The 26237-nt window shown below is 37.4% G+C and overlaps 1 protein-coding gene across 4 annotated transcripts in view; it reads right to left on the reverse strand.

Moving 5' to 3' along the window:
* Positions 1-4015: 4015 nt before the first annotated feature.
* MAP7D3 (MAP7 domain containing 3) overlaps positions 4016-26237 on the reverse strand; it is a 30872-nt gene continuing 8650 nt past the window's right edge. Inside the window, exons 5-19 of one of the 4 annotated variants that reach the window (XM_011382411.2) lie at positions 25134-25248; positions 24487-24591; positions 20643-20732; positions 19480-19605; positions 15907-16547; positions 15213-15337; positions 14746-14954; positions 13402-13531; positions 12062-12185; positions 10956-11060; positions 9889-9942; positions 8494-8599; positions 7190-7385; positions 6014-6288; positions 4016-5378 (exon numbers count right to left, since the gene is read on the reverse strand). In XM_011382411.2, coding sequence (XP_011380713.1) covers positions 5371-5378; positions 6014-6288; positions 7190-7385; positions 8494-8599; positions 9889-9942; positions 10956-11060; positions 12062-12185; positions 13402-13531; positions 14746-14954; positions 15213-15337; positions 15907-16547; positions 19480-19605; positions 20643-20732; positions 24487-24591; positions 25134-25248 — 2409 coding nt within the window. In that variant the 3' untranslated portion in view covers positions 4016-5370. Of the gene's footprint in view, positions 5379-6013; positions 6289-7189; positions 7386-8493; positions 8600-9888; positions 9943-10955; positions 11061-12061; positions 12186-13401; positions 13532-14745; positions 14958-15212; positions 15338-15906; positions 16548-19479; positions 19606-20642; positions 20733-24486; positions 24592-25133; positions 25249-26237 lie in introns of all 4 variants that reach the window. The other 3 variants (XM_023524555.1, XM_023524557.1, XM_023524556.1) reach the window with 3 other exon arrangements.

Genomic DNA, 26237 nt, shown 5'->3' on the forward strand with positions numbered 1-26237 from the left:
CCTGCCTCCTGTCTTTTAATTCTGCCTGGTGGAATGCTATACGGTGATAAGTGCTACTGACCCAGAAACATGAATGACTTGTTTTCTTTCAAGGACATACTCAGTTGATTGTGATTGTATGGAACACAGGAATTAACACACAAGACAAAACAAACAAACCTATAACAGCACTTGGATCCAATAAAAACAACCTGTTCTGACCTAAAATAGCATTTCACAGATGCTCCCATGCCTTAAAAAGGGCAAATTGATTGTCTTTGGCCAGGACGGTGAGGGGTGGGAAGGGAACTGAGGCTGAAGCATGTCCATGAGAAATCATCATGGCCTCTGTTTTGTTGGCTGTCCTTTCCCAGTGCCTTCTGGAGCCCCAGACCCCAGATGAACACTGCTGTCCTCAAGTGCCACTCTCTGCCGTCAGACCTTCGGGGAGAACCTCACTCCCCCTTGTGGACGGTGCCTATTTGGGAAGCTGCTCGTTTGAGCCCAAGGAGTTCAGTTAGGGGTGGGGGGCATGGGGTTGGGGTGTGCAGAGGTCACCGCTTCTAGATCATCACCACACACCTCTGAGTCTCATGTTCTTGAGCCATTTAACACACCCCCACATGGTCGTTACAGGATGGCACTGGAGGCCCAAACAGGTGTCTGCTGTGCTTTCACGATGGAAGGGTCACCTGGCTATACGGGCACCTGGTCAAACTACGTTTCAGCTAAAGGAGGAGGTGGGAGGGAGAGGGTGGTGGATTTTTGATGAGCCCCAGGGCCAGGGTAATAAAAGCAAAGGGCAGAACCCCTTGGGGGCTAATATTACTGTGTTAGGAGGAAATCAAAATCTGTCAGTAAGAAGCCATGAGCATTTTTTTGAATGGGGAACATTCCCTTGTGTTTACCTAGATAAATTAGCAGTTAAAACCCTTAAAACAATGAAAAGAGTATCTGGTCATCTTTTGGGGCCCCGAGGAAGCGGGTGGGGTGGGGAATTAAGATGTCACCCCTCTGCTTCCTGAGACTGCAGCAAGGGACAGACCCAGAGGAGACAAGCCTGGGATAGAGAGGGGCCAGTCCCGCCTTCACTCAAGACGGGCAACAGCTTATGCTCTTTTCCTTAGGAAGAGACCACGATACATCTCCAATGCCCTCCCACCTGTGCTTGCTCCACTTCAGTAAACCCTGAACCTTTCAGCATCCAGACTCACCGGTCTCCTAACCACGCATGTTTCCGTTCCTGGTCCTCCTATTTATTGTCATTGAGCTCATCCTTTGCCCTCCAGTCCACTGACTGCTCCAGTTTCTTCTCTCAGCCTTTTCCCACCCTTTCTTCTCTCTTTATCTGCCCTAGATGCTATGCTCTATCACTTCGACCATTTTTATCCCTCCTTCAATCCTATTATCTTTTTCCCTTCCTATGCCATTTGGCCTGCAAAACCAGAGTCCACACCAGAGCCAATGAGCTCTGCTGAGAAAAAGACACACAATCACAGACTGCGCCAACATTGCAGGAACTCCTGCGGGGCCCTCAACCCCATGTCACCACTCCACCACTTCATATTTCCAACTGACTGTCCCCACCACCACCTTTGCCCAAGAAACAGGCCCATGGGAGTCAGCCTCTAGCTATTGTTTGCCACACAATGCCCACTTTTAACACCTGAGCATTTTGAGAAGTGCCTCACATACATTATGTTGAATCCTCAGTCAGCACTGGCACTCTTGCCTCCATCTTCCAGATGAGAAAATGAATTCAGAAATTAGGAGGTTTGCCTAAATTCACACAACTAGTAACGAATCACCACCCTGGGCCTATCACTCATGATGCTGCATTGCCATAGAAACGATGAACCCCCTTAGGGCATGGGCAGTGTCTGACGCATCTCAGTGAGGAAACTATCATGCACAGTGCTCAGTACTTAATTTTAAGTGTGATGACCATAAGACTCAGGAGGAAGAAGGGGAAACTTTAGTTACGAAACTTTCAGCAGAAAAAAAACTTTTCTCTCTCATAATTAAGGGGAGCAGGATATCAAGAACGTATCTACTTGTGGTTAATAGAGTGGGTTTTAGAGCCCAACTGTCGGGGTTCAAATCCTGGCTGCTCTGCCGTTTTTGTAGTTAGAGATCTTACGTAACCTCTCTGAGGCTTTTTTTCCTCGCCTGTAAAAGGAGACTTAGAATTCCTCCTATCTTGAAGAATCATATGTACATTGTATGGTAATACAAGTGCTTAGCAGGGTGACTGACAGTAAAAGCACTAAATAAACTTCAGCAATTATTTTATCCTCATCAACAGAACAGTATATTAACTATCAAGCAAACCACAGGACACTCCCTGAGCAGTATGGTATGTTGGCTTTAGAATCAGACAGACTTGGGTTTGAATATCAGCTCTGCCTCTTTCTAGTTGGGTGACCTTGAGCAAATACCCATCTCCATAAATCTCAGTGTCCTCCTAGGTAAAAATGAACATCCACATCTCATAGGATTCTTGTGAGGGTTTAAAGTGATGCCTATAAAGTATCTGGCATGTAGTATGTGTAAATGTTAACTACAGTTATTACAACACAGTTGGGCAAATTATTAGACACACCCTTCTGGAAACAGTGGAACTAGATTGGTGGGAAGACGAAGGGCAAGGCCTTTCTGGGCTTCAACAAACTTGGCCTGTTGGGGTGGGGGGCATTGAACATGACACAGGGAATTGACCCAATGAAATGTGACAGTCTGCCTCCAGGCTTTTGATTCTTGGCACTAGCTGCAGTTTTATACCTCGAGTCCTGATCCTCTGGCTCTCACCACAGTGAGTGATTCCTCAGAACCAAAGGGCCCTCAGAGATTGTAGTGTAGCCCCGTCCCTTGCTTGCCAGATAAGAGGGATCAGAGGGGCCATAATGTACAGTCATACCCAAGCTCACAGCCCCCTCGGCTAAGGTTCAGGTCCTTAGATCCCTGTCTAGTGTCCCTTACAATATCCTATATTGCATTTTGTGGTTGTCAGGGATTGGAGTCTTTAAAAGGCTTCATTCCACAAGGTGTTCATGACATAAGTGGAGGAAATGTGCTCATCCTCAGAATCCATTGTTTAAGGCCAGGGACCTGTTTCTCATGGGAGAGGACACCAAGAGGCTATCCAGAAAGTAAGGGAAACTGAAGGTGACCAAGTATACCAGTCCAGGGCAAGAGGGGGAAACTAGGTCAGTGCCCATCACTTTGTAGCTGTAAACAGGGTGCTCTGACCAAGTTTCAGGTTGTGTGTGAGCCAGGGGATATCCTTGTTCAACAGCTCCAAGGAAAGGACTAACAGAATGCTATGCCACCTTTCTCATAAGCACCAGACCCCAAAGACTGAAGATAAATGACCTCACCTCATCAAAAACAATAACTAGTGGAATAGAACATTTCAAGATTGGAAACTAAACATTCTCGGGTAGATCAGAACATTTGTTTTGTCATGCACAGTAATAGTGATGTGATGAAGAGATGTGTCTATAACGGAACACAATTACTACCTGAGCACACACTCAGACTAAAAAGCAACTGTGTTATCCTCATTCATGGCAAGCACCAAATGTGAGGTTTAAAGGGGCTAGGGGAGGGGGAGTGGGGAATGATTACTTAAAAGGTCTGAGGTTTCTTTGTAGGGTGATGAAAATATTCTGGAACTAAATAGTGGTGATGGTTGCACAACACTGTGAAGGTACTAAATGCCATTCAATGGTGACTTAGGTGAATTTCACCACAGTAAAGATACTTTAATCACTGGTCTCAAGTATAAGTCAGAGCTGTCAGGTGGAAGAGTAACATGCACTTAAATAGGTACAGGAAGACCGGAGTTTGGAAATTCACATCTTAATGTCCCAAAAGTGGAACTCTGCCAAATCACCAACGAGCTGAAGTGAGGCATCAGAGGATTCCATTACTATTTATTGAACTTGCCACTTGCCTGTGTTCACAGCTTTGTTAACAATTGCTGTTACCTTTATACTACCACATTTCTGTTAGTATAATAAAAAGAAAACTTGGCTTTACCTGAAAAGTTTATTTCACAGAACACACATTTATATGGAGGTGTAACAGAGTATTTCAACACATGACATTTGTGTAGAAAAACATCAAAAATATCATTAGGATGATTGTCTGTGCCTTCTGTATAAAATAACTACTATATAAAAATAGTTTTAAATCTAAGGCACCAAGCTCTAATCTGTAACAAAGGTGCAGTACTCTGAATAGCAAAGAACTAGGGAATCAGAAAGAATAATCACTCCATTTAACTAATCCAACACTGGTGACTAGAAATGAACACGGGCCTACTTCAAACTATTTGTGGCTCATCAGAAAACTCACTAGCATTAAGACCGTAAGCATTCAAGTTTTAGTCAATGGTTTTAAGCAGGATTCGATGAATTACAGGAATATATATCATGTGTGAGTGTGTGTGCACGCGCACATATACATATTTTTGTCTGTGTGTCTATCTATCACAGGGACTGAAGGATAACACTGCTCCTGTACTCGCAGCCAGTGGCTAGAGAAAGGTAAGCAAAATTTGGTTCTATATCCCAAGAGTGAGAGTATACTGAAAGGCAGGACTGTAGGGCACAAACAGAAAAAAAGATTACACGCAGTAAACATTTAGAGGATTTAACATACCCTACCACACAACGGCTAAATACTGTCTTATGTACACAATAAAAACAACACGTTTTTGTAGATAAACCCCGATATGTACTTCAAAAGGAAATACTGACAAAAGCACAAAACATGCTAACTATTCCAAGATCACATTTTCTAGGACTCCCAGCATTTCAGGGTATCAGTGCTTGTGCACTCAGCTGCCAGACTATGGTAGAGTTAAAAATACACATACATAATGGTAAAATGTGCTTTACTATATTTTGCAACTTTCAGTACTGGTCTATTAGAAACGATCCCAAAAAGTTCTTGTGAGCAATCTTAAGTTCCTCGTATAACCCATTATATTCTCTACAAGAGCAAATTTGAGTTTTTAATTGCTAAATTAATGTATTTGTTAAATAGAATAAACACTAAGATTTCAAGTATGTATTGAGAAAAAATTATTCCTTCAGTAGAGATTCTTTTATAAAAACACCCTTGATGCACACTCACACACATGGCAGGAAAACACAAGAATGAGAGATAATGGAGATTTTTTCAGGAAAAAAAACTCTTTACTCAGAACTCCTGCTTGTGGGCAAGAATCAAGATAATACAAGCATCTTCTGAGATCCATTATGATGACTTTTTGATGGTCATTTTTTGGTCTGGTTTAAGTCGGAGGCAGAGAAATTTAGGGAGATGGGCCTGGAAGTTGAAACCCAGAGTGGAGGAGAAATTCTCTTCTAGGCTGCACAAGTTTTACATATCTGACCAGAGGGAAAAAGAAAAGACAGAAGATTAGTAGAGAAGATGCTGGTCTCACAGTAACTGGGCCTTGGCCTACCTGCTGCGTGTCTGCCTTTGGGGTGGGCCCAAGACCCTTGGCAGTGCCCCATGGAGCTGCCGACACACTGGTGCTCTTATAAATGTTCCCCTACATTGCCAACCCCAAACGAACCCGCACTGCCTCTCAATTTCAAAGAGAGCTTCTCAGGTAAAGAAAAATTTTTAAAAAAAGGCCTTTTGGTTTTGGAAAGAGGTTGAGAGGCGAATCCCACAGACCTCACTAACTCTCTGCTCCAAATGATAATCTGTGTGCTATAAAAAGCAGCCAGTGGATCAGGAGCTCAGAGGAATCTAAGGGATCTGGGGTGTGAAAAGAACCTATTTTGTATTATATGGCAGGAAATGCAAGACATAAAAAATGAGAATCAAGTCATTTACTCTCTCAAAACTACCTTGATGGAAGATGCTTCGACATCAACCTAGCTTTTAGACCCACCACTGTCTTCTCATCTCCATAATTACATGGTATCAAGATGGCCCTGGAATAGCAGGAAGCAGAGGAGGGGTTCAAGGTCAACTGCCCATCAAGCAAAGTGAAGATGGGATGGAGACCTACCGGATTGAGAAGATTCAGATTTGCTTTTTTTCTTGCCCTCTAATGGTGTCTGCTGACTTTGGTGGAATGTAGTGGAACTTTTCGGATGGTGTTTTGGTCTATCAGGAAGGATACTGGATATGAGTGTTTCGGTCTCGCTTGCGGTATCTTGAATATTCTCACAAATCCAAACCTGTTCCCTTGAATGTACAGTCCTGGAAGATTCTGTGATGTTGCTGGTCTCAATTGTCTTTCTGGTTTTTGCTGCTCGGTTGGTCATTCTTTTGGTGGATGGTCTGGAAAGATGTTTTGGTTAGAATCCTGATTATCCCAAAACCAAGGCTTTGCCCTGAAAGAAGCTTTATATTTTAACTTCTAAGAAATCCCTTGGAAATAAATGAACTTTCTGAATCATAAGACTGAAGTCTGGAAAGTGCCCTGAAGATCACAGAACACACTGGCTTCCAAATTGTGTCCTACAAAGTCCTAGGATCCATGGACACGCTGAGGTGCTAGGAGCAGCTAAGGGTGAAGGCTCCAGGAACCCTGTCCCTACTTCAAACTGACCTGGGACATGGCCAATAAGGTGAAGTAAGGACTAACGTGGGTTTTCTAGCTTCAGTGCTCTTTCCAAACCATCACTAAGCTCTTAGTGGAGTGTTTCCATGCGCCTTGTAGGTTAAGGTTTTTCAGGCAATCACCCAAAGAGCCTTCCTTTCTAAGACTCTGTTCCCCTTCTTCCGATCTAACCTCTGACCCTCAGCTTCCTCACATGTAAAATGAGGACATTAATATCAAACTCAGAGGTGCAGTGAGAATTAAAACTGGTAATGTAAAACTGGTATACAACAGTCACTCAGTCAATGACATCTTCTCTGATTTTATGAGTCATTAATCAGTGTGAACGAAAGCACAGCTTGGAGTCGGATGTATCTGGGTGTGATTGGGCTCTGCTCTTTAACAGTAAGATGTTAGGCAAATAAGGTCCAGGACCTCTCTATGCCTCAGATTCCTTATCTGTAAAGATGGGGATGCTAATCCTTACCTAGCAAGGCTATTGTGGAGATTACTTTGTTTCTGTAAGTCAAATGTTTGACATAGTACAAAATAAGCACCCAGTCAATAATCTTGTGTATCATTCTAAAGTCAATAATAATGCCACCAAGTTTATTCTGATAAGCTCACCAAGTGACTCACCTGGTATCCTTGGCCTGAGTCAAAGAGTCTTTCACGTTCTGTCTGAAGTTTTTCATGTCACTTTTAAAAGATGCTTGTGTCTCCTTATGGATTTGGCTAGAACTGGCGTCTAAAAACACCAGCTTGGGGGTGTTCTTCTTCACATTTCTAAATTTTGTCTTGAGTTTTTTGGATGTACCCGTGCCATTTATAGAGGCTAGGGAAAAAAAGGAACACAATTAAAACTAGAGTTTCAACAAAGATAAGAAGAATGAAGGCTGTGATCCTGACGGGCTGAGGGGAGGGACATCTGTCTGAAGGCAGGAAGAGTCATGGACAGTACTCTGGGAAGGCAGATCCAGCAGCTTCCAAGCTGCTCTCCTTTGCACAGTTATGGCCTGGGCCACCACCCAGCACACCTGCCTGCTCTGTCCTCAAAGCACAAGGGGGCCACCTTTAAGGAACTTGCTCTGTCTCCTTTGCCAGGAAAGAATGCCAGGCCTGAGGACAGGACTGTACCCCTCTTCCTGATTATCTACCTAGTCAATTCCACCTCTGATTTCAGTCTCGCATCCAATGCTACCTCCTGCTACCTGAACCTTTCCAGTGCCCTAAGGCAGGCCCTACACCTACTATGCTCTTACTGCTTTGTTTTCATTGCATTTTGGCCAAACTTCTTTCAATGCAAGTAGCTTGTGGTAGTATCACTCTTTGCTCACATGCCTGCCTCTCTACTGGCTATGGTTCCTCAAAGCTGAGGGCCCTGTGTCTTCATCTCTGTATCCCAGTACCTAGTAGAGTGCTTGACTTGTACGCTAAAGAGTAGAAAAACAGTGTTTTATCAAATGCCAATTACTTCTGTCATAAAGTAGTACCTACTCATAAGTGAATCAATAATAAATTTTAGAGGGCACTCATAATCATGACATCATTTTAAGTTTCTCAATGAGGTGGGAAGTGGCATTCCATCTGTGGTCAATCATGATGCCTTAGGAGGCCGTGACCTATGAAATGCTAGTAAGCTTTGCATTTAACTGAGAAAGAGCTGCCATCTGCAGTCTTTCAGCACAACCTGTAAAATAATAACAACTTATTATGTGTCAGGTACTATTTTCTTAGCATTGCATGGATCATCCAATTGAAATCTCATGCCTACCTTAGGAGGACAACAATAGCTTACCCCTTTTCAGACAGGAAAACTGGGCACACAGAGAGATCGAGCAATTGCCCAAAGCCGCACAGTTCAGAAGCGGAGCTGCCCCTGTATGAACCTAGGAAGTCTAGTTCTTAAATAGTGACTAACGAAACTTAAAAGACAAGCAAACCTGATGGGTGCAAGTCATCGAAGGAATCCTCGTCATCACTTTCTGACTCGTCCTCATCATCTGCCTCGTTCTCCTCATATATGTCACTGGTGGATGTTTCTGCAGCCTATGACAAAAAAAAATCATGGTTACATCTAAATATTAAATCGTCCTGACTTAGTTATTTCAAAGAAGACAGATTTCACAGCTGGATTGATGGTTAATTTTCATCATTTCAATTAAAAGATATAAAAAAAAATCTAACCTCTTTGGCTCCAAGAATCTACAGGGGACAAGACAGGTGGCCCTAAGTGTATCTTTCAGCTAGGGAAAGACACTCAAGAATGAAAGACTTCCCTGAGAGCCAAGGGACAAGAGCTTTGGGTTGGCATGTGGTCTTTACCTACTTGGAGTCCCAACTGGTGAACAGCTAAAACAGTTTTTGGCTGCTGCTTGAGGTAAAACTTCTCGGGCCAATGGGCTAAATGATCTTTGAGATCCTTTACTTTGAGATCCAAAACTTTTCAGAAATGACATTTCTATTCTAAATTTTCATGATGATAGGAATGACAGCTAGGAATTGTTCATGACTATAGGAATTACAACTAGGCAATGGTAAACAGGCAAAACATCAGTTTTGTAGCACAGAGGGTAAAGGACACAGAAGATGGAGAAAAAAGGCCTTGGATGCATGTGATCCATCAAAAGACAGGACACTGAAGTAAGCAAATCCTTATGAGACAGACGGCAAAAGCAGTAACCATACAGGAAAAAACTGCTAAATTTGAGTTCATTCAAATGAACTTCTGCTCATCACAAGACATTATGAGATTGTGAGATAAACTGCAGTATGTGAGCTGATACCTGTGATACATATATTCAAGGGCTCATAACCAGAGCAGGTGAAAACTCCTACATGTCAATAAGAAAAAGGCAGGCTACCCAACAGAAAGACAGGCAAAGGACTTGAAAAGGGGCTTCCCCAACCAAATCTCCAAATGGTCAATAAACACACGAAAAGGCAACCAACTTCATTAGTCATAAAAAGTATTGATAAATTCAACAGTGTGGAACTGAAAAACTTCTATCCAGCAGAAGACAGCATTAAGAAAAAGAACAAAGCCATAAAGTGGGAGAAGCAATCTAACACATATGACCAATAAAGGAGTAGTATCTGGAACACTGAAAGAACTATAAATTAGTAAAGAAAAGACAAGTCAGCCCAAGTTTTATGCAAAAGACCTAAACAAGCATTTAGCATAAGAAAAAACATGAAAACATGCTCAACCTTTTAATAATCAGGGAAATGCAACGTGATACTTTATTTCATTACCACCAGATTGGCAAAACTTAAAAAGTCGGCAAGAATGGAAAGCAACAGGAATTTTATACACTGCTGGTGGGAGCAGAGACTACCTTTGAGGCATTCGAATCTGTCTTTCTTGTCCGCTTCATAATTTCCTCAATTCTCTATTTAAAGGAAAATAAAATTTCAAACATGAAAACAAATTAAAAACGAGACAGTAGTCCTGAAAAAGTTGATTATTTCCATTTTCCAGAAGTGGACAGTATCAGTGACTGCTCCAACGCCACAGACTTAACCAAAACAAGACCTTGGGCAGCAGCTGGGTTCCTTCTTCCAACCCCAGTGTCGAAGTCATCTAGAAAATGCCTTGAGTGATGATTGTTGTACTTATTATTGTAACACAGAAATCCAAATGAGTTCTCATTCCTAATTTTGCAGACTTCAAAATTCATTTAGACTAAGCACAAATTATCGCAAACCAATTAGAACTTGTAACATAATTTTAGTCTGAACAGACCATGACTGAAGCCGGTTAGTGAAAAGAATGTACCCTAATGATGCGACACTGTCAGAGGTTTTGTTACTAGAAAGAGCACACACACAGGAGGGATAAGAATTCTTTTCCCAGTGTATACTTCTTTCCCTTAAAGTAAGGAAAGCTGCAGCTGTCTGGCCTCCTCAGGGTGACCAGTCTCCTGACAGAGGCCTTGCAGCACCTCAGCTGAGACCGGGGCCATACCTTGCTCCCACACTAGCCACATGAGTTACGCAGAGTGAGGTCCTGCATCACAAACAGTCTGCACCTTGGCCTCTCAGAGAAAACTGCAACTTCTGCTTCTTCTCACTCAGCTGCAATTTCTAGCCCAGTTTAGAAGAAGAAACTCTAACTCCCACCAACCCCAACCTTGACCTGAGTAATTCTGCTCAAAGGAACTTTGTTCCCAGAGGCCTGCTATATTGAGGCATCACTGTAATAGTCATCAGTGGTCCATGAGGGAGATGTATGGTCAATAAAAGGAGACCCTTCTAGGTAGGAGAGGTCAGATCTTTGGTAAAGAAAAAGAGAGTAGAGTGGGAAAACAACCAGGGGCTAACATATCACTTTGGATTTTCAAAACCGTCTTTTGATATTGTTTTGAACAAAGAATCAACAGAGAGAGAGAAAGCGAGAGTGTACCTTTTTTCTTTCTAACCGCTCTTGTAAATTCTGTAACATAATTCTCTCATGTTCCTTTTTGCGTTTGTCAGTCTCCTCCTGAGCTTTTATTGTGGCGTCCTCTTCCTAGGAAATTTATGTAAAAATATTTCATCTCAATAAATCCGAATGACATCAGACATACTAGTTTAAAAAGTTAAACAGTAAAATGTTACCCAGCATAAAAGAATATTACCTTTTGATTGAGAGTATCTATATATACAACATATATATATATTATATGTTGTATTATCAGTTTTCAAAGTATTAGTTAAAATGTACAAAACTAAGCTATTATCTTGAGGATTTAGAAGGCATGTTATCCCCTCCAACCTCAGGGTTATCATTAATAGTGATTATCAGACCACTATAGTTTCAAAGTATGTAAATGATTATGTAGCTATCCTTTAACATAGTGAGAAGAGCCAAAAGTCTGAACACTTCAAAAGCACCGAGAGGATTCTTAAAGGTACCTTCTCCAGGAACGTAAATGCATACAATCATTTATGTGACATGTAATTGACTCTGATGAATGACACAGTAAAACTGGAGTACAAATTAGGCTATTCAAACTGAGTATAGTCTGAGATCAGTTTGGGGATTTACTTACCTGGTGATTTGAATTTACATGGGTGAGACATTCTTACTGGTGAATTTGATGATGTTAAAGTTTTAGAGGTATTCGTAATTTTTATCTTATCTGTTAGGGTGTGTGGGGGTGCAACTGCGTCACCAAAATAACACAGGATTGGGAAAACTCACGTAGGATGTCTGAACTGTTTGAGTAGTTTAGATTTTTTGAAACCAAGCTGCAATATTGTTTATGTAGATAAACTAAAGGACTGCTAATCTATAATTTGCTGCTTTCTGCTTTTGTTTCACTTGGAAAACATTCTAGGATTTTTCCAAGGGTGGCTGAGAATGGCTTGCAGTGGTGTGGGGTATTAGCAAGACTGTAATATAAAAATGCAGCCAGAGAAGGTAGCATCTTCTTATTTTCCTTCTTGGAGAAATAAATTTTTGCTTGGGTTTTCAACCGAATTTTTAACCCGATTCTCATGCCCTGATATAGTGCAGAGCCAGCAAACCTGTAATAGCACTTTCTGGTCTTTTTGATCCTGACGTTCTTTCTTCTCTGTTATTTTCTTTTGTTGTTGTCCATCGTCTTCTTCTTGGCCTTCAACTACTTTCTTCGCCACGTCTTTGTCTTTCCTAATGACACAGAATATTTAAATTACTCTCAGTTATTTGTCTTGGTCTCTACCATATGCACCTTGCAGTAATTACAATTTATTTATATTTAAACCAGATTCACTACATTTCCTTTATTGTTACTACACAGGATTTATGCAATTTTACCCTTTTTTAAAAAATGGGGAAACTAGCCCTTGAGAGTAGAAAAAGATTTCTAACCCATGGTGGACTACTTTACATCTCAAAACACAAGAAGGAGGGAAGAATATTACTCCTTCTTAACTGGTTTTGACACACAGGACTTTCCAAAAGGCCTACTACTCACACCCATTCTCACATGGGGGTGTGACAGGGGTAATTTAGAGGAGGGTCTGGTGGTACCCAGAGAAAGAAAGCCCAATCCACAATGCCCAGTATTCAGGGCTTAAAAAATGCTAAATTGGCTCTGTTTACATAATCAATGAATAATATTCTTCGAATTATACATTTTTGCTATTCATAAAATCCCCTTCTCCTCCTTTCTCCCAAATCCATATAAAGTATATGCAATGCATGTGACTGTATTTCAAAAACACTTAATACTTAAAAACAAAGTCAGAACTGTAGTTATTCTTTACAGGCAGTGGACAGAGGTTTACACAACAGCCCCAACTCAAATGGGCCTAAAGATGGAGATCAAGAAACCTTTTGATCAAGTTAGAATGCACATGACTCTACTTGAGATTTGGTGCCCATAGGAAATCCAGCAACGACTGAAGAGATTCAGGTGTCCCAAAGGTCATTGGAAAGCACCCTTAGAAAAACACGAGTAAGTATACTTTCCAGGTTTACAAATTCTAAAGTTACAAAAGACATCTGAAATAAAGGCAGGGGCTGACACCAGTGAATGCCAACAGAAACTGTCTGTATGATCACTCAGGTGCTACTGCTGAGATGTAGGACCCTGACATGAGTTTGGGTCTCCTTATGTACCTCTATAGCATGCCTTCAGAGCACATGATGCATGAAGACGATAGAGGCCTATACCCAGTCATCTACACAAAAGTGTCCTCTATGCTTGACCTGCTTCCCACACTTGTTTAGAAGGCAGTGACTAATTTCTGATTCGAGCTGAAGTGAAAGTCAATTACTCTTTGAGAATTCATAATCCCCCTAACTTGAGAGTTAGTTCTGACTTTCAAACTTTGGGCTCCAGCCAATATTTATAGTATCGAAAGGATAATTTTGTGCTGACCTTTGCTCTCTTTCTTTTTGGAGCCTTTCTTCTTTTTGTCTTTGTTCACGAGCAAGGCGTCGTTTTTCTCCCAAAATTTTTGTTGCCTCCTCGGCATTCATAGTCCCTGGTGTGCTTTTATTGCCAGACTCTAGTTTAAATTAACATGGGACACAGTTAGTTTAGGGAACTTACTGCCTCTCGGTCCAATAAAGAAGTACAAGACAACCAACAATATGAAAAGCAAACAACATGTACATGGTCTAAAATTTAATAAAAGCAATCTATAAGTGATTATATAAAAGATTTTGTTCAAAACCCTTCCCCCCACCCCCAACAAAAGAAGTACCACTTTCTTTTTAACAACTACTTGTTCCAAAATGAAATAATGTACTTCTCTTGCTTTGGCTTATCTGTTTTGAGATACCTGACTAAATTGATCCTATGGGAAAAAAGGATTAAGACATACTAAATATAGAGGAAAACAAGCTTTATATTTGGTTGAAATGAAGTGTACAAATCTTAAATACTTGACTAAATAAAAATATATCCAGCATGCAGTTTAAAATTTGTGCTTCACTTGTATTGAACAATTTCTGTTTAGCTAACCATTAATAATAGTGTATTATGATATTTGGTTGATCATAAAGTGGCTAACTGTAGATAACCAAAGAAACCAAGACTCGATAAAATAAGCTGACCACATTAAGGCATATTATAATATTTTAGACCATGTGACTAATTTCTTTTAAATAAACCACATATAAAAAAGAATTTTAAGACATCAGGAATGAATAATTTATAATAAAAAGATTGTTCTTGTTATAAAGAATTCACCGTGGAATTCCTTCAAAGAGTAAAATCTCCCAGTGTATTTAAAATTAAGAAATGTCAACGGGTAATAAAAACACATGTGACAGGTAAAATACCAATATGGTACTTTCAGGAACCCAGACACATGGCCTATGTATGGCAACTGACCTACAGCTCCTGAACAAAATCTGCTCAGATTCAAATGGCTAGATGTGCTCTCTCCAAGGATGGAAAATACCATAGGGTCATTCACAGAACCATCCACTGTCAGAGCTAGAAGGGCCCATAGGGATTCCCAAGACCAATGCACTCATCCAACTGGTACTTTTAACATCAGTTCCAAAATGGATTTCCAAAACAACAAGGGGGTAGAGGTAAGAAGCTCTGATAAGGAAAAGTAAGCAGTATGCCAGTGACTGGTTAAATTTTATCTAAAAGAAATCCTGCTCCCTAAAATTTTCTGAATTGGGGAATAAAGTGAAGTTGACTAGTCCTCACACTTAACCATTTTCTACGTTGCCAAAATATAAACTTCTCAGTGAAGGAACTTACCTTCATAGGTCATATGCTTTTGGTTCACAGACTCAGAGCTGTTAGTGATTTTAGAAACTGCCTTTTTCTTTCCAATAGTACTACTACTTAATGTACTTTGTGTAAATAGAGTACGCTGAACACGAGTTCTTTTATAGGAAGGAGAAGATTCCGTTGATTGTTTCGACATGGTGGGTGAGAGTGATGGAGGGTGATTCTTTTGGATTTGCCTGCTGAGAAAAAGTAGTAGTTAATAGAAGTCTGATATGGTTTTGTAATAAATGTGTGCCAATTAATTTTTAGTATACTATTTCATCAAATATATTATGAGATGATATTTTATAATACACAAAACCTTGGTCTATTAAAGGTTTTTTTCTTTACGTTTACATTACCATGCATACTGAATTATTTCAACTATGAAACACTGATATAAAATTTACCCCAGTAAAACAAATATCAGGAACAGTTGCAAATAAGCTACTTACTTAGCACTGATGGGAGAGGGTGGACGCCATCCATTTGCAGAAGTTGGCCATTTATAACATGGTATGTGTGATGACAGGCGTTTCTTGGTAACAAGGTTTGATGTCTGTTTGTCTACTTCCGACTTCTAAACAGATTAATACACTCAGATTAATTAAGAAATTACTAGCATTTGCCTTACTGCGGCTGGGTTTTCTTTTTAAGAGAAAAATACTGACTAAAACATAATTACAGCTCCTTAAACTCTCAATTTTCCTTTCATGCATGAGAATTAGGTAGAGATACGTTCTTCTAGACTAACAATTCTGACTAAAAATTCATATTACACAATTCAAGCAAGGTCATATAAATAATTAATTTAAAAGAAATGTTTTACTTCAAAACCTAATTCTATTTCTAAATCTTAATTAAGGGTTTGCAATAATTCTCAAACATTTCTTCGGAGTTTAGAAGCACAGTCCATATAAACTGTTATATCTTCTCCCTTCTACTAAAAATTAATATTTCAGCTTTGGGTGAAACTCTGGTTTTAAAATCATAAAATCATTCAAGTGAGTTATCCTATTTTAATAAGTTTATTGCAGAACACTATAAATAATAAGTTGTTAATATTGGGAAACGTGACCTACCACAATCTATACAATTAAATATACAGATTTTAATAGAAGATTGGTCAATAAAAGGCACTTGACAAACCTGTGGAGTGTCTCTCACTTTCACCTCAGAAGATGTTACCACGTTCACCTCAGATCTTTCCACATTCACCTCAGAAGGCGTTTCCACGTTCACCTCAGGTGTTTCCACGTTCACCTCAGATCTTTCCACATTCACCTCAGAAGGCGTTTCCACGTTCACCTCAGGGGATGACTTGGGGGGCACTTCCACATTTGCCACAGAGGGTACTTCCTTGCTTTCTTCAGATATTGCTTCCGTGCTCTCCTCAGGGATTGTTTCCATGCTAGCCTCGAGGAATATGTCCATGCTGGCCTCAGATAATATTTCCATGATCATTCTAGGGGATGACTCCATGCTCACCTCAGGAGATGAGTCCATGCTCACCTCGGGTGATGGATCCACGCTCCCGAGGGACGCATCCAAGCTTCCTTCGGGTGATATTTCTTCCGCTCTGTTAGGAATTTCTTCCACACTCACCTCGGGGGGTGCTTTCACGCTCACCTCAGGGTGTGCTTCCACACTAGCCTTGAGGGGTGTTTCTACTTTCTCCTGGGCAGGCATTGCCCCTGTTGACTTGGAAAACACTATAGCATTCTTCAATTCATCACTGCTACGGCTAAGAAAGGGCATGTTTGCATACCGCATTACAGGGTCATTGATGCCTGTGGATGAATGAGGAGAGAAAATGAAATTCCACAGTTAGAAATCCAACAAAATGGAAACACACCATGAAACAGTATGAGAACAGGAATAGAGAGGAAAGAGAGACTGTGTTTATTAGGAAATGATAGAGATTACACACAACACAAAAGTGTTTAGTGAAATGAATCACAGACATAGCCCAGAAGCATGACAAAGTTGGCACTTCAGAAGTATCACCGCCAACAGAGGCATTGTGAAAGCAGTAATCCACTATGGATGAAGATAAGATGCTTCTCCAAAGTTGATGTTTGCAATAAGCCATTTCTATTTTTAATCACACTATAGTTCAGAATGATTTTCATAGAAAATTATAAAATTTTCAACCCTTTCAACAACTTCACCAGGACCAGAGAACTTACCATTACTGGTGATTAGGTAAGACACTCTATACATGATTGTTTTAGAATAGAATGTAAAAAAGAGCATTTTCTCTCTCATACTAAAAATTGTTCATTTGAGACATGAATGGATCCCGAGAAGATTGTGCTAAGCAAAATAAGTTAGACGGAAAAGGACAAGAACCATATGATGTCACTCATATGGGGGATGTAAAACAGAGAACAAAGAAAATAAACAAAAATTCATTGACATAGACAACAGTGTGGTGGTTACCAGAGGGGAAAGGGGATGAAGGGAGGTCGAAGAGGGTAAAGGGGGTTAAATACATGGTAACAGAAGGAGACTAAACTTTGGGTGGTGAGCATGCGATGCAATATACAGACAATGTATTATATACAGAATTGTACACTTGAAACATATAATCTTATTATTAACCAATGTCACATCCATAAATTTAATTTAAAAAATTATAATAAGACATTAATCAGAATGGTCTGGATCTCCAAGGTCTCTTCCAGCTTTAACAATCTAAATATTTTTTGCCTAATAAATGGACAAAAACGGTAAAACTTGATACTAATGTTGGTAACCAAGCAACTTCATAAATTGCTGGTAGGAGTGTAGACTTGCATGTGCTCTCTGGGGAGCATTTTAGCGGTAACATATCAAAAGCCATTTAAAAAAGTACATACTATTTGTTTCAGCAATTTCACTTCTAGATTTATACTTAAGAAAAAAATCAGATAAATGAAAATGTAATGTACAAGGCTACTTATTATAGCATTGTTTATAATACTGACACAATTGAAAATATAATCCAAATATTCAAGAGGAAATTTGGACTACACTAAGGCAGTCATTAATAATATGCAATTTTTGGACATAAAAAATAATACATATTGACAATATGGATGGACCTCAAGATAATCATGCTAAGTGTAATAACCCAGACAGAAAAAGTTGAAAATCACATGATATCACTTATATGTGGGATATAAACCTAAAAGCAACAAATGAACAGGACAAACAAATGGAGACTCAAGGACATGGGCTACAGACTAGTGGTTCCAGAGGGTAGGGGAAAGAGGGAAAGGGGAGGTAAATGGGATAAAGGGGGTCAAATATGTGGTGACAGTAAGAAATCTAACTATGGGAGATAAACACACAGTATAAATATATATATGCCTTACTCTTAAAGTGTACAGCTAAAACTTATTGGAATTCGTTAACCAATGTCACCATAAAAATTAATTAATTAAAGAAAAATAATAATGTATATTGAGTTTAAACAAAAGCAGGTTATAATCCCATTTTGTGAAAAAATATATAAACAAAAAATATTCAGTTATAAGTGGGTACTGGAATAATAGGGAATTATATTTAAAATTTTTTCTAAATATTTATTGCTTATATAATAAATATTTTTTATTTTTAAAAAATGTATTTGGTGGTGGCTTTCTTAAGACTTGGTAAATTTGTCACATTATCTTTAAATATGGGTGGCAAAGTTTTGTATGATCTCATCAAATAATAAAAATAGAACAAATTACCAAAGATTGACTTATGAATTAAATATTATTTTTCAGTCCCTCATCTTTGGTGGAGAATATTTTATTAACATATCTGTATGTGCCTAAACAGTCACAGTGTTTAATACCAATAGTTTGTGCTACAGAAAATACAGTAAGTATAACTAGATTTCTATTACCTATAAAAATTTAAGACAAAATGTTGATTTTTTTTACGGAAGTAATATATTAAAATAATATGAAAGTAATTAGAAATATCTCACAATAGATTGGAGAGAGGCTGGTAGAAAATAACCTGACACACATATAACTGGGCATAAACAAAGTCAGGAATTTAAACCAAAAGAAGTTGGACTACCAGAAAGTCTTTGAGAACATTTTATTTTATTAATCATATGAATATTGACAGAAAAAAGAGGTGGGATATATTCTGGAAAAGAAAAAGTGGAGAAAAAAAGGGGGAAAAAAAATGATGGGAACAATGCATTCAAGCTCTCCATTACTGAGGACTTCTAACTACCCATGGGCATGTCTAATACTATACAGGTAACTTATAAATGAGAAAATCCACATATCCCTGAAGATTTGTTTTATTTCACTAACAATCTTTATGTTCTTAATTAAAAGCTGAAGAGCAGCTCACTATTATTCTTCAGTATTTCAGGAAAAAAAAGGAAGGTGGAGTAGGACACTTTCTCCCTTGATATTACGTTTTCTATACTTTTAAAATCCAGTACTTTTTACAATACTGTGACATGTAAGCACAGGTCAAGAAACTCATAGCTTTAAAATTTAATAACCACCAAAATTACCTATGTCATCCTATGAATTACCTATTACCCAGATAACTACTCTACCATGCTAGAAGTCATAAAATAAATATGCAACATACAATATTGGGTAAAAGCACTCATTTGAAAGCTATTGATTCAAAATGTATGCCTTACTGTGACAAATTAACTGATACAACCTACTCTTTAAGTGCAAAAAGTTGCACTTTCCAGCTTTCTACCATGCCTGTTACCTGGAGTATCTTTTCCAGGGATTGGTAATGAAGCAGCACTTTTGCTTCTGGCTATTGCTGCTTTTGCTGGGACAATCAGGCTCATTATTAAATCATTCTCCCAAAGTTCGGTATACAGCTGCTGAACTATATGATGAGAAAAAACAAAAAGGATTCAATTTGAAGCCTTGAAAATATTGGAAAGCAAGAAAGACTAATGTGAACTATTGTAACTTTCTCTGTCAAAAAGTAAATGCAATGAAAACAAGACATACATGATAGTGAAAACTACCACCTGACCAGACTGCATTGTTAAGGAAGTGTACCTGAATAAAGGGGGAAAGGCCCCGGCATACCACAAAAACCCCAATTAAGGAATCTAGGTAATATATTTAACAAAACCGTACTCAATGGATGGAATCTTTATGGAGAGGAATGAAAAAACAACTTTGACATGGATTTCTATGGTCATGCTGGTCAAGTCCATTGCCAAAAGCTCCAAGGGACTGACTGAATTCTTTTGCTAAAAGTGAATCTTGTTGTAAATATCTTGCTCCAATAAATTTTTATGCTCATAAAGATCCTTGTGACAATGGCATTTGTTATAACAGGATTTGATCTGAATCAATGAACTGGAGAGTCTTCTGTAAGTGAATGGTTCGGTATGAAACAAAAAGCAGCAATCATGTTTGACAGGGAAAAGTTAGCAGGGAAGGTGTTAGAAACTACTTTAAATAAAGAAGTACTTTAGTAATAATTGTGAAATCTTGCATGCAATAATCAGCAGAGAAAACATACACAAAGGATAGACTTGGGGTAATACTATGAAGCAACAAAGCAAAGCTTTGAAGTTCCAAATGTGGCCGGTAATTTAGAACTGCTAAATGCAAATTGATGAAATGTTTGAAGGGAGTCAAGTCCTCTAGTACAAATCTATCTCTTCCAACATGTATCATCTAGTTTGTCAGTTTCATTAAAGACTCCTTGCTCAGATGATGGCAGAATTATCTATTTAACTCTTCTGGCTTCAGCCAAATAAGCACGGCGCCGAAGTACATTTTTTAGTTAAAGAAGGGATATTCTGGCTTTCAAATTTAGGAATGACTTTTCAAGTAACTGAAGGTTGACATTCACATCTCTTTTAAACCACTATTTAAGACTGGTACTTAGAAATAAATAACCACCTGCTTTTCCTTCCTTTTGCTCTTCCTCTGTAGGTGAATGCAGTTTCCTATGTCTTCTGAAAGATGAGTTTATCTTCTTTTCTGTTTTTTCTGGAGATCAAAGGCAAAGGAATATTATATTTTACAAGCTGTTTGAATATATTATTTCAGAAGCGAGTCACTCCTTTTTTCAAACATTTTCTATTTTATCTGCACTTACTTGTAAAGAATTTATTTAAGTTTCAAATATTATGTAGAGCTTCTACATCCCCAAACTTAAAACTAGTTTAACTGTTTAACTCTTTAAGTTATCTAAAATAAAATAAACTTATTTAGAAAATTGTAAAAATTAAGAGGGGAAGATATCTGATACAACTTGACAACATCAAAGTTCCCAAATTAGAAGTATACAACCTTTAATTTTGGATACAATCCATGATATCTACTGCTAAAATAACTTATACTTTAGTTATAACTAGTATCTTTAAAACAAAAATGATCATTACCACATGATTCAGATGTACAATTTTAGCAACCCAAATCATTCATAGGGAAAATAATTTGTTTTGTGTAGATACTTTTCCATTTCGCTTGACATATTCTGGCTCAGAATATTAAGGAATGTCTGTTTAAAGAATAACTTTTCTTTTGGGGACAAATTAAAGTACATATTGACAATACAGCATCATTTGAAAATTCCTGAATTGATAATATAATTGAGCATTGTGAACCACAGAAGTGTAAATGATTCAGTTAGGTGGTTAAATCGCACATCCTTTATTATTATATTGCAAGAAATGTCAAAATGCTATAAAGTTATGAGTCAGCAATGAACAGAAGAAAAGTAGACTATTTGAATCAGCCAAGATTTAAAATAGGGCTATTTAAAATATTACAGATTATATTATGAACTTCATTTGAGTTTAAAGTTCTCATCTCTGGATTGAATAGGTTTCATTTCAATTTGACGGGATTTTACAAAGATAAGCCACTGCCAATATTGATTTTATTTCCCCTGGAACCAATGATTACAACATTCATCATTTCAGGGTGTGCAATATACTGTACCTTTAGGCAAGTTATTTTACAAAGTGTCTTCCACACACCTTCTTGTATTAAAAACTTGTAAAGAAATCATTTAAAAAGTTACTTGGAATTGTTCCTTCAGTGCGATTTAACTAATTATTACTGTGAAAGTCATCACCTGTCCCTTCTCTTTACATGTTTCACTAATATGGCAAGTATGCATATTATTGAAAGCATATTAGTATTTGCTCATTATATTAAAAAATATAGTAAGCATCTCTGGAAGAAATCTTTGCTAATTCCTCAAAGCAATTAGATAATAAAACAAAGTTAATGCTTGTGAAAAAATTAAGCTATATTAAAATGAAAGCATATAAACATGACATTGATGTGAATGTTATCTAATCTTTCTAAAGGATTGAGTTGGTGGAAACTAAATTAATTTTCTTATATGACAAACAAGGTGCTAGAGAAAATCTTCCCACATTAATCTATGAATGGACCTACGCTATATATAAAAGTGCTTTGGGAAAGCATATTGAGGGTAACTGTGGTTCAACTTTTGTCAGAACATTACAGGAGAAAACGTGATGCACCCAGACTGATGAAAAACCTTGCACGCAAGCTCATCGTTGGAAATTGTATGACTCCTAAAAGTACAAATAACATATGTAAGAATGAACAAAGCTAAAATCACTTCCAACATATTCAAACTATAATATTTAGACAAAAATGGAAAAATCTTTCCCACTAAGTTAACTACTGCTACAATTATACTTTAAATGAGATCTAGAATCTTTTGCTGTACTGGAATTTTTAGAGCAATCAGCATTGCTCCAAAAAATGTCAAAGCACCTAATAATACAAAAAAAAATACTTTTTAATTCAAATTATGCCTTTTTTTCCCCATTCATAAGGTACAAAAGTGGTATTTCTTTTTTTAATGACTAAGTTTAAGGGAATGCTATATAATGTTGGCCATGTTTTCTTCCTTCCGTGATCATTTCTATTTTTTCTTTTTTTTTTTAATTTTTATTTTTCCATTACAGTTGACATTCAGCATTATTTTATACTAGCTTAAGGTATACAGCATAGTGGTTAGATATTTATATAATTTATGAAGTGATGCTCTCGATTAGTCTAGTACTCACCTGGCTTTAAATGAACATAGTTATTATAATATTGTTGACTATAGTTCCTAAGCTATACTTTACATCCTCATGACTATTCTGTAACTACCAATTTGTACCTCTTAATCTCTTTACCTTTTTCACCCAGTCCCCCAATCCCATCCTCCCATCTGTCAATCATCAGTTTCTTTTCTGTATCTGAGTCTGATTACATTTTCATTCATATTTTTTTTAGATTCCATATAAGTGAAAGCATATGGTATTTGTCTTTCTCTGTCCGACTTACTTCACTTAGCATAGTACTCTCTAGGTCCATCGGTGTTGTTTCAAAAGGTAAGATTTCATATTTTTATGCCTGAATAATATTCCAGTGTGTGTGTGTGTGTGTGTGTGTGTGTGTGTGTGTGTGTGTGTGTGTACACTTCTTTATCCAACCATCTATTGACGGGCACTTAGGGCACTTCCATATCTTGGCTATTGTAAATAGTGTTGCAGTGAACATAGAGATGTATATATCTTTTCTTTGGATAAATACCCAGAAGTGCAATTTCTGGGTCATAAAGTAGTTCTATTATTAATTTTTAAGAAACCTCCATACTGTTTTCCATAGTGGCTGTACCAATTTGCAATCCTACCAACAGTGCATGAGGGTTCCCCTTTCTCCACATACTTGATTTATTGATGATGGCCATTCTGATAGGTGTGAGGTGATCTCATTATTGTTTTAGTTTACATTGCTCTGATGATTAGTGATATTGAGCATCTTTTCATATGTCCATTGGCTATCTGCATGTCCACTTTGGAGAAATGCCTATTCAGGTCCTTTGCCTGTATTTTTTATTGGATTGTTTTTGTTTTTTTTTTTTGGTGTTGACTTGTATCACTTGTATTTTTATTTCCAAAAAGAAAAATTTTTTTTTTTGCTTGATGAGTATGGTTGCTTAATTTTTTTTAATTATCAGTGAGAAGCACCATGTACTACAAGCCAGAAATGGTCAATGACACACAGTCAGGTAATAATTTTTTTTAAATAAGGAACACTAAATAAAAGGACAAATACCAGGAGCAAAAGTATCTGAAGTATCCATAGTAAGGTAACTTCATTGGGATCTTAACTACAAAACCAGGAAGGTAATTATACTTGCCTGTCGATTTTACAAGGTTGTTGCGAATAACAAATATATGTGAAGCAGATCAATCTGTCCACTGCTATATATATGCTATTATTTTCCTTAAATAAGGAATTATTCATGAAACTTAATGAAAATTGAATGATTAGTTTAACTAGTCCCTAGAAAAAAATGATTTTGTTTATAGGTTAGAAAGAATATGAATTAATTTTAAAATAAATTATTGTGCCACTTAATGGCAATGTCTTTTGGTTGAAATGTTTTAGTTTGGGCTACCTGAGCCCTACAAACCCATCTGATATGATTAATACACAAATCACAAAATGAGGATTTATATTGATATTTATACTAATATATTAATTTTATATACACATGCATATATTGATATTTATATTGGTATACTGATGAAGTACAAAATGGTAATGACCATCTCTATCATCTACTGTAAAACAATGTGATGTTGCTCTTCTGAAATCAATCTAAATGTTCCACAATATAAAGAATAAGTGGTACTGTAAAAATACATATAAAGAATTGATTTATTTGAAATTCAGTGGAATACATGAAATAACTACTTACTTTTGGCTATAGAATTTTGAAGACCTGCAGATGACACAGTCGTTTGTTTTTGCAAACCAGAAGTCTCCTGTTCAATTTTTTCAGTAGATACAGATCGTTTATTGACTGAGAAAAGATATAATATTTACTATATACAATTTTAAGAAAGCATCATTAGCTGAAACAAAACGAGTTCATGATGTAGTTCTATGGAGCATAAATATGCAATTTTTAGGTACACAATGTTCATTGTCAGTCATTTCTTTAAAATTGTATGTATTTAACTTATGTTTTATGAAATAGTGTAGAATTATGTCCACATACATGAAAATTTACAGTATATCAATAGTAAACAGGGCAGATTTATTTTTTAAATGTGCGTTGAATAAAGCTGTATAAAGTGTATTGATTATTTATCATTTTTATACTGATTACGAGTTTAAATGTTAAGATTTTAGATACATTAGATAAAATAAAACTATAAAATTTTCACTGTTTCTTTTGCAATCTCATGACACAGATGAAATACTGTGCACATCAGAGCACATGGCAGTATTTTCATTGAAGATACAAAACTCAAAACCTTGTTCTAAATGCAAGCTTATGGTAATAGCCAATATTTAATATGAGCATGAATGAACTTCAAGTTCAATAGTTGTATTAATTACCAGTTTTATTTCCAGAATTTACTGTTGTAGAACCTTCCCATGACCATCTTTTTTGACGTTGATCAACACGGTTGCTCCGCTCCAATGTACGAGAGAGAGCAGCTTTGAATTTCTCCTATTTAAAATAAATGCCAACAATTTTTACACATTCCTTATAATGGTTAGTATAATTTTGATCTGTGGGTTATAAAGCAATACCACCATCACATTTTATATCAGGCAAAGTTTTTCGTATCAGGTAAAAGTTAAAAATAGAGACATGTTTCAGGTATCAGTCAATATCAGTGCTTCTCCTGAATAACTAGGTTTTAATCTTATGAATCTGAATCGAGGAACTGATCATACTTCCTTCTGCCTTTATCACTGGGAAATTTAGAACCAAATTTGTAGCCTATTTCTAGAAACTATACGAAGACTGAGTGGTCCACTTTTGTGTTTGCTAATCATACCTTACGTTTTATTTTTTTCCTACTTTAATTTTCCCCTCTGCTTGACTCCCTCAAACATTTATCATCTGGTTGTAGTATGTATTTTTAAAAATACACTTGAAATTCTTTTTAGAATGAGGAAGGAAAAAAGTCAACTCACACACAGAAGTGAAATCTATGCCAGAGTCATCTATTTTACCCACATTTATAACATCTTAAATTCTGGTGTTAATATAGTTTTAAAAAGATAATGATGAGTTGGTCTTGACTTCGACTCAATTTAAACTGCTCAGGATAACAGCTATACAAATTTAAATGTCATACTGTGGCAAAACAACTCCACTGCCAGAAATTCTTAGATATTTTTCATCCTGGTGCTATAACACACCGTGGGCTATACGCAGGTAAGCAAATCAACTTCTGGGCCAGACGGTTTTCTATTTTTCTCTGACAACAACCGTTTCTTAGCAACAACATACTTATAAAATCCCCACTATTTCTCAGGCCAAAGAGGGTAAGCATACCAGGAAAATGGAGAATCATCGTATCCTCTACAGAGAACAGCAACTGCAATTCTTAAAATAAAATGTATGTAATGGCAATATTTTAAAATTATATTTTCTAACAGGAAGTTGTTCTAAATTACTTAGAAACCCAGAAAGTATAATGAAGACTA

The sequence above is a fragment of the Pteropus vampyrus genome, unplaced genomic scaffold, assembly GCF_000151845.1.
Source record: "Pteropus vampyrus isolate Shadow unplaced genomic scaffold, Pvam_2.0 Scaffold472, whole genome shotgun sequence".
NCBI lineage: Eukaryota > Metazoa > Chordata > Mammalia > Chiroptera > Pteropodidae > Pteropus > Pteropus vampyrus.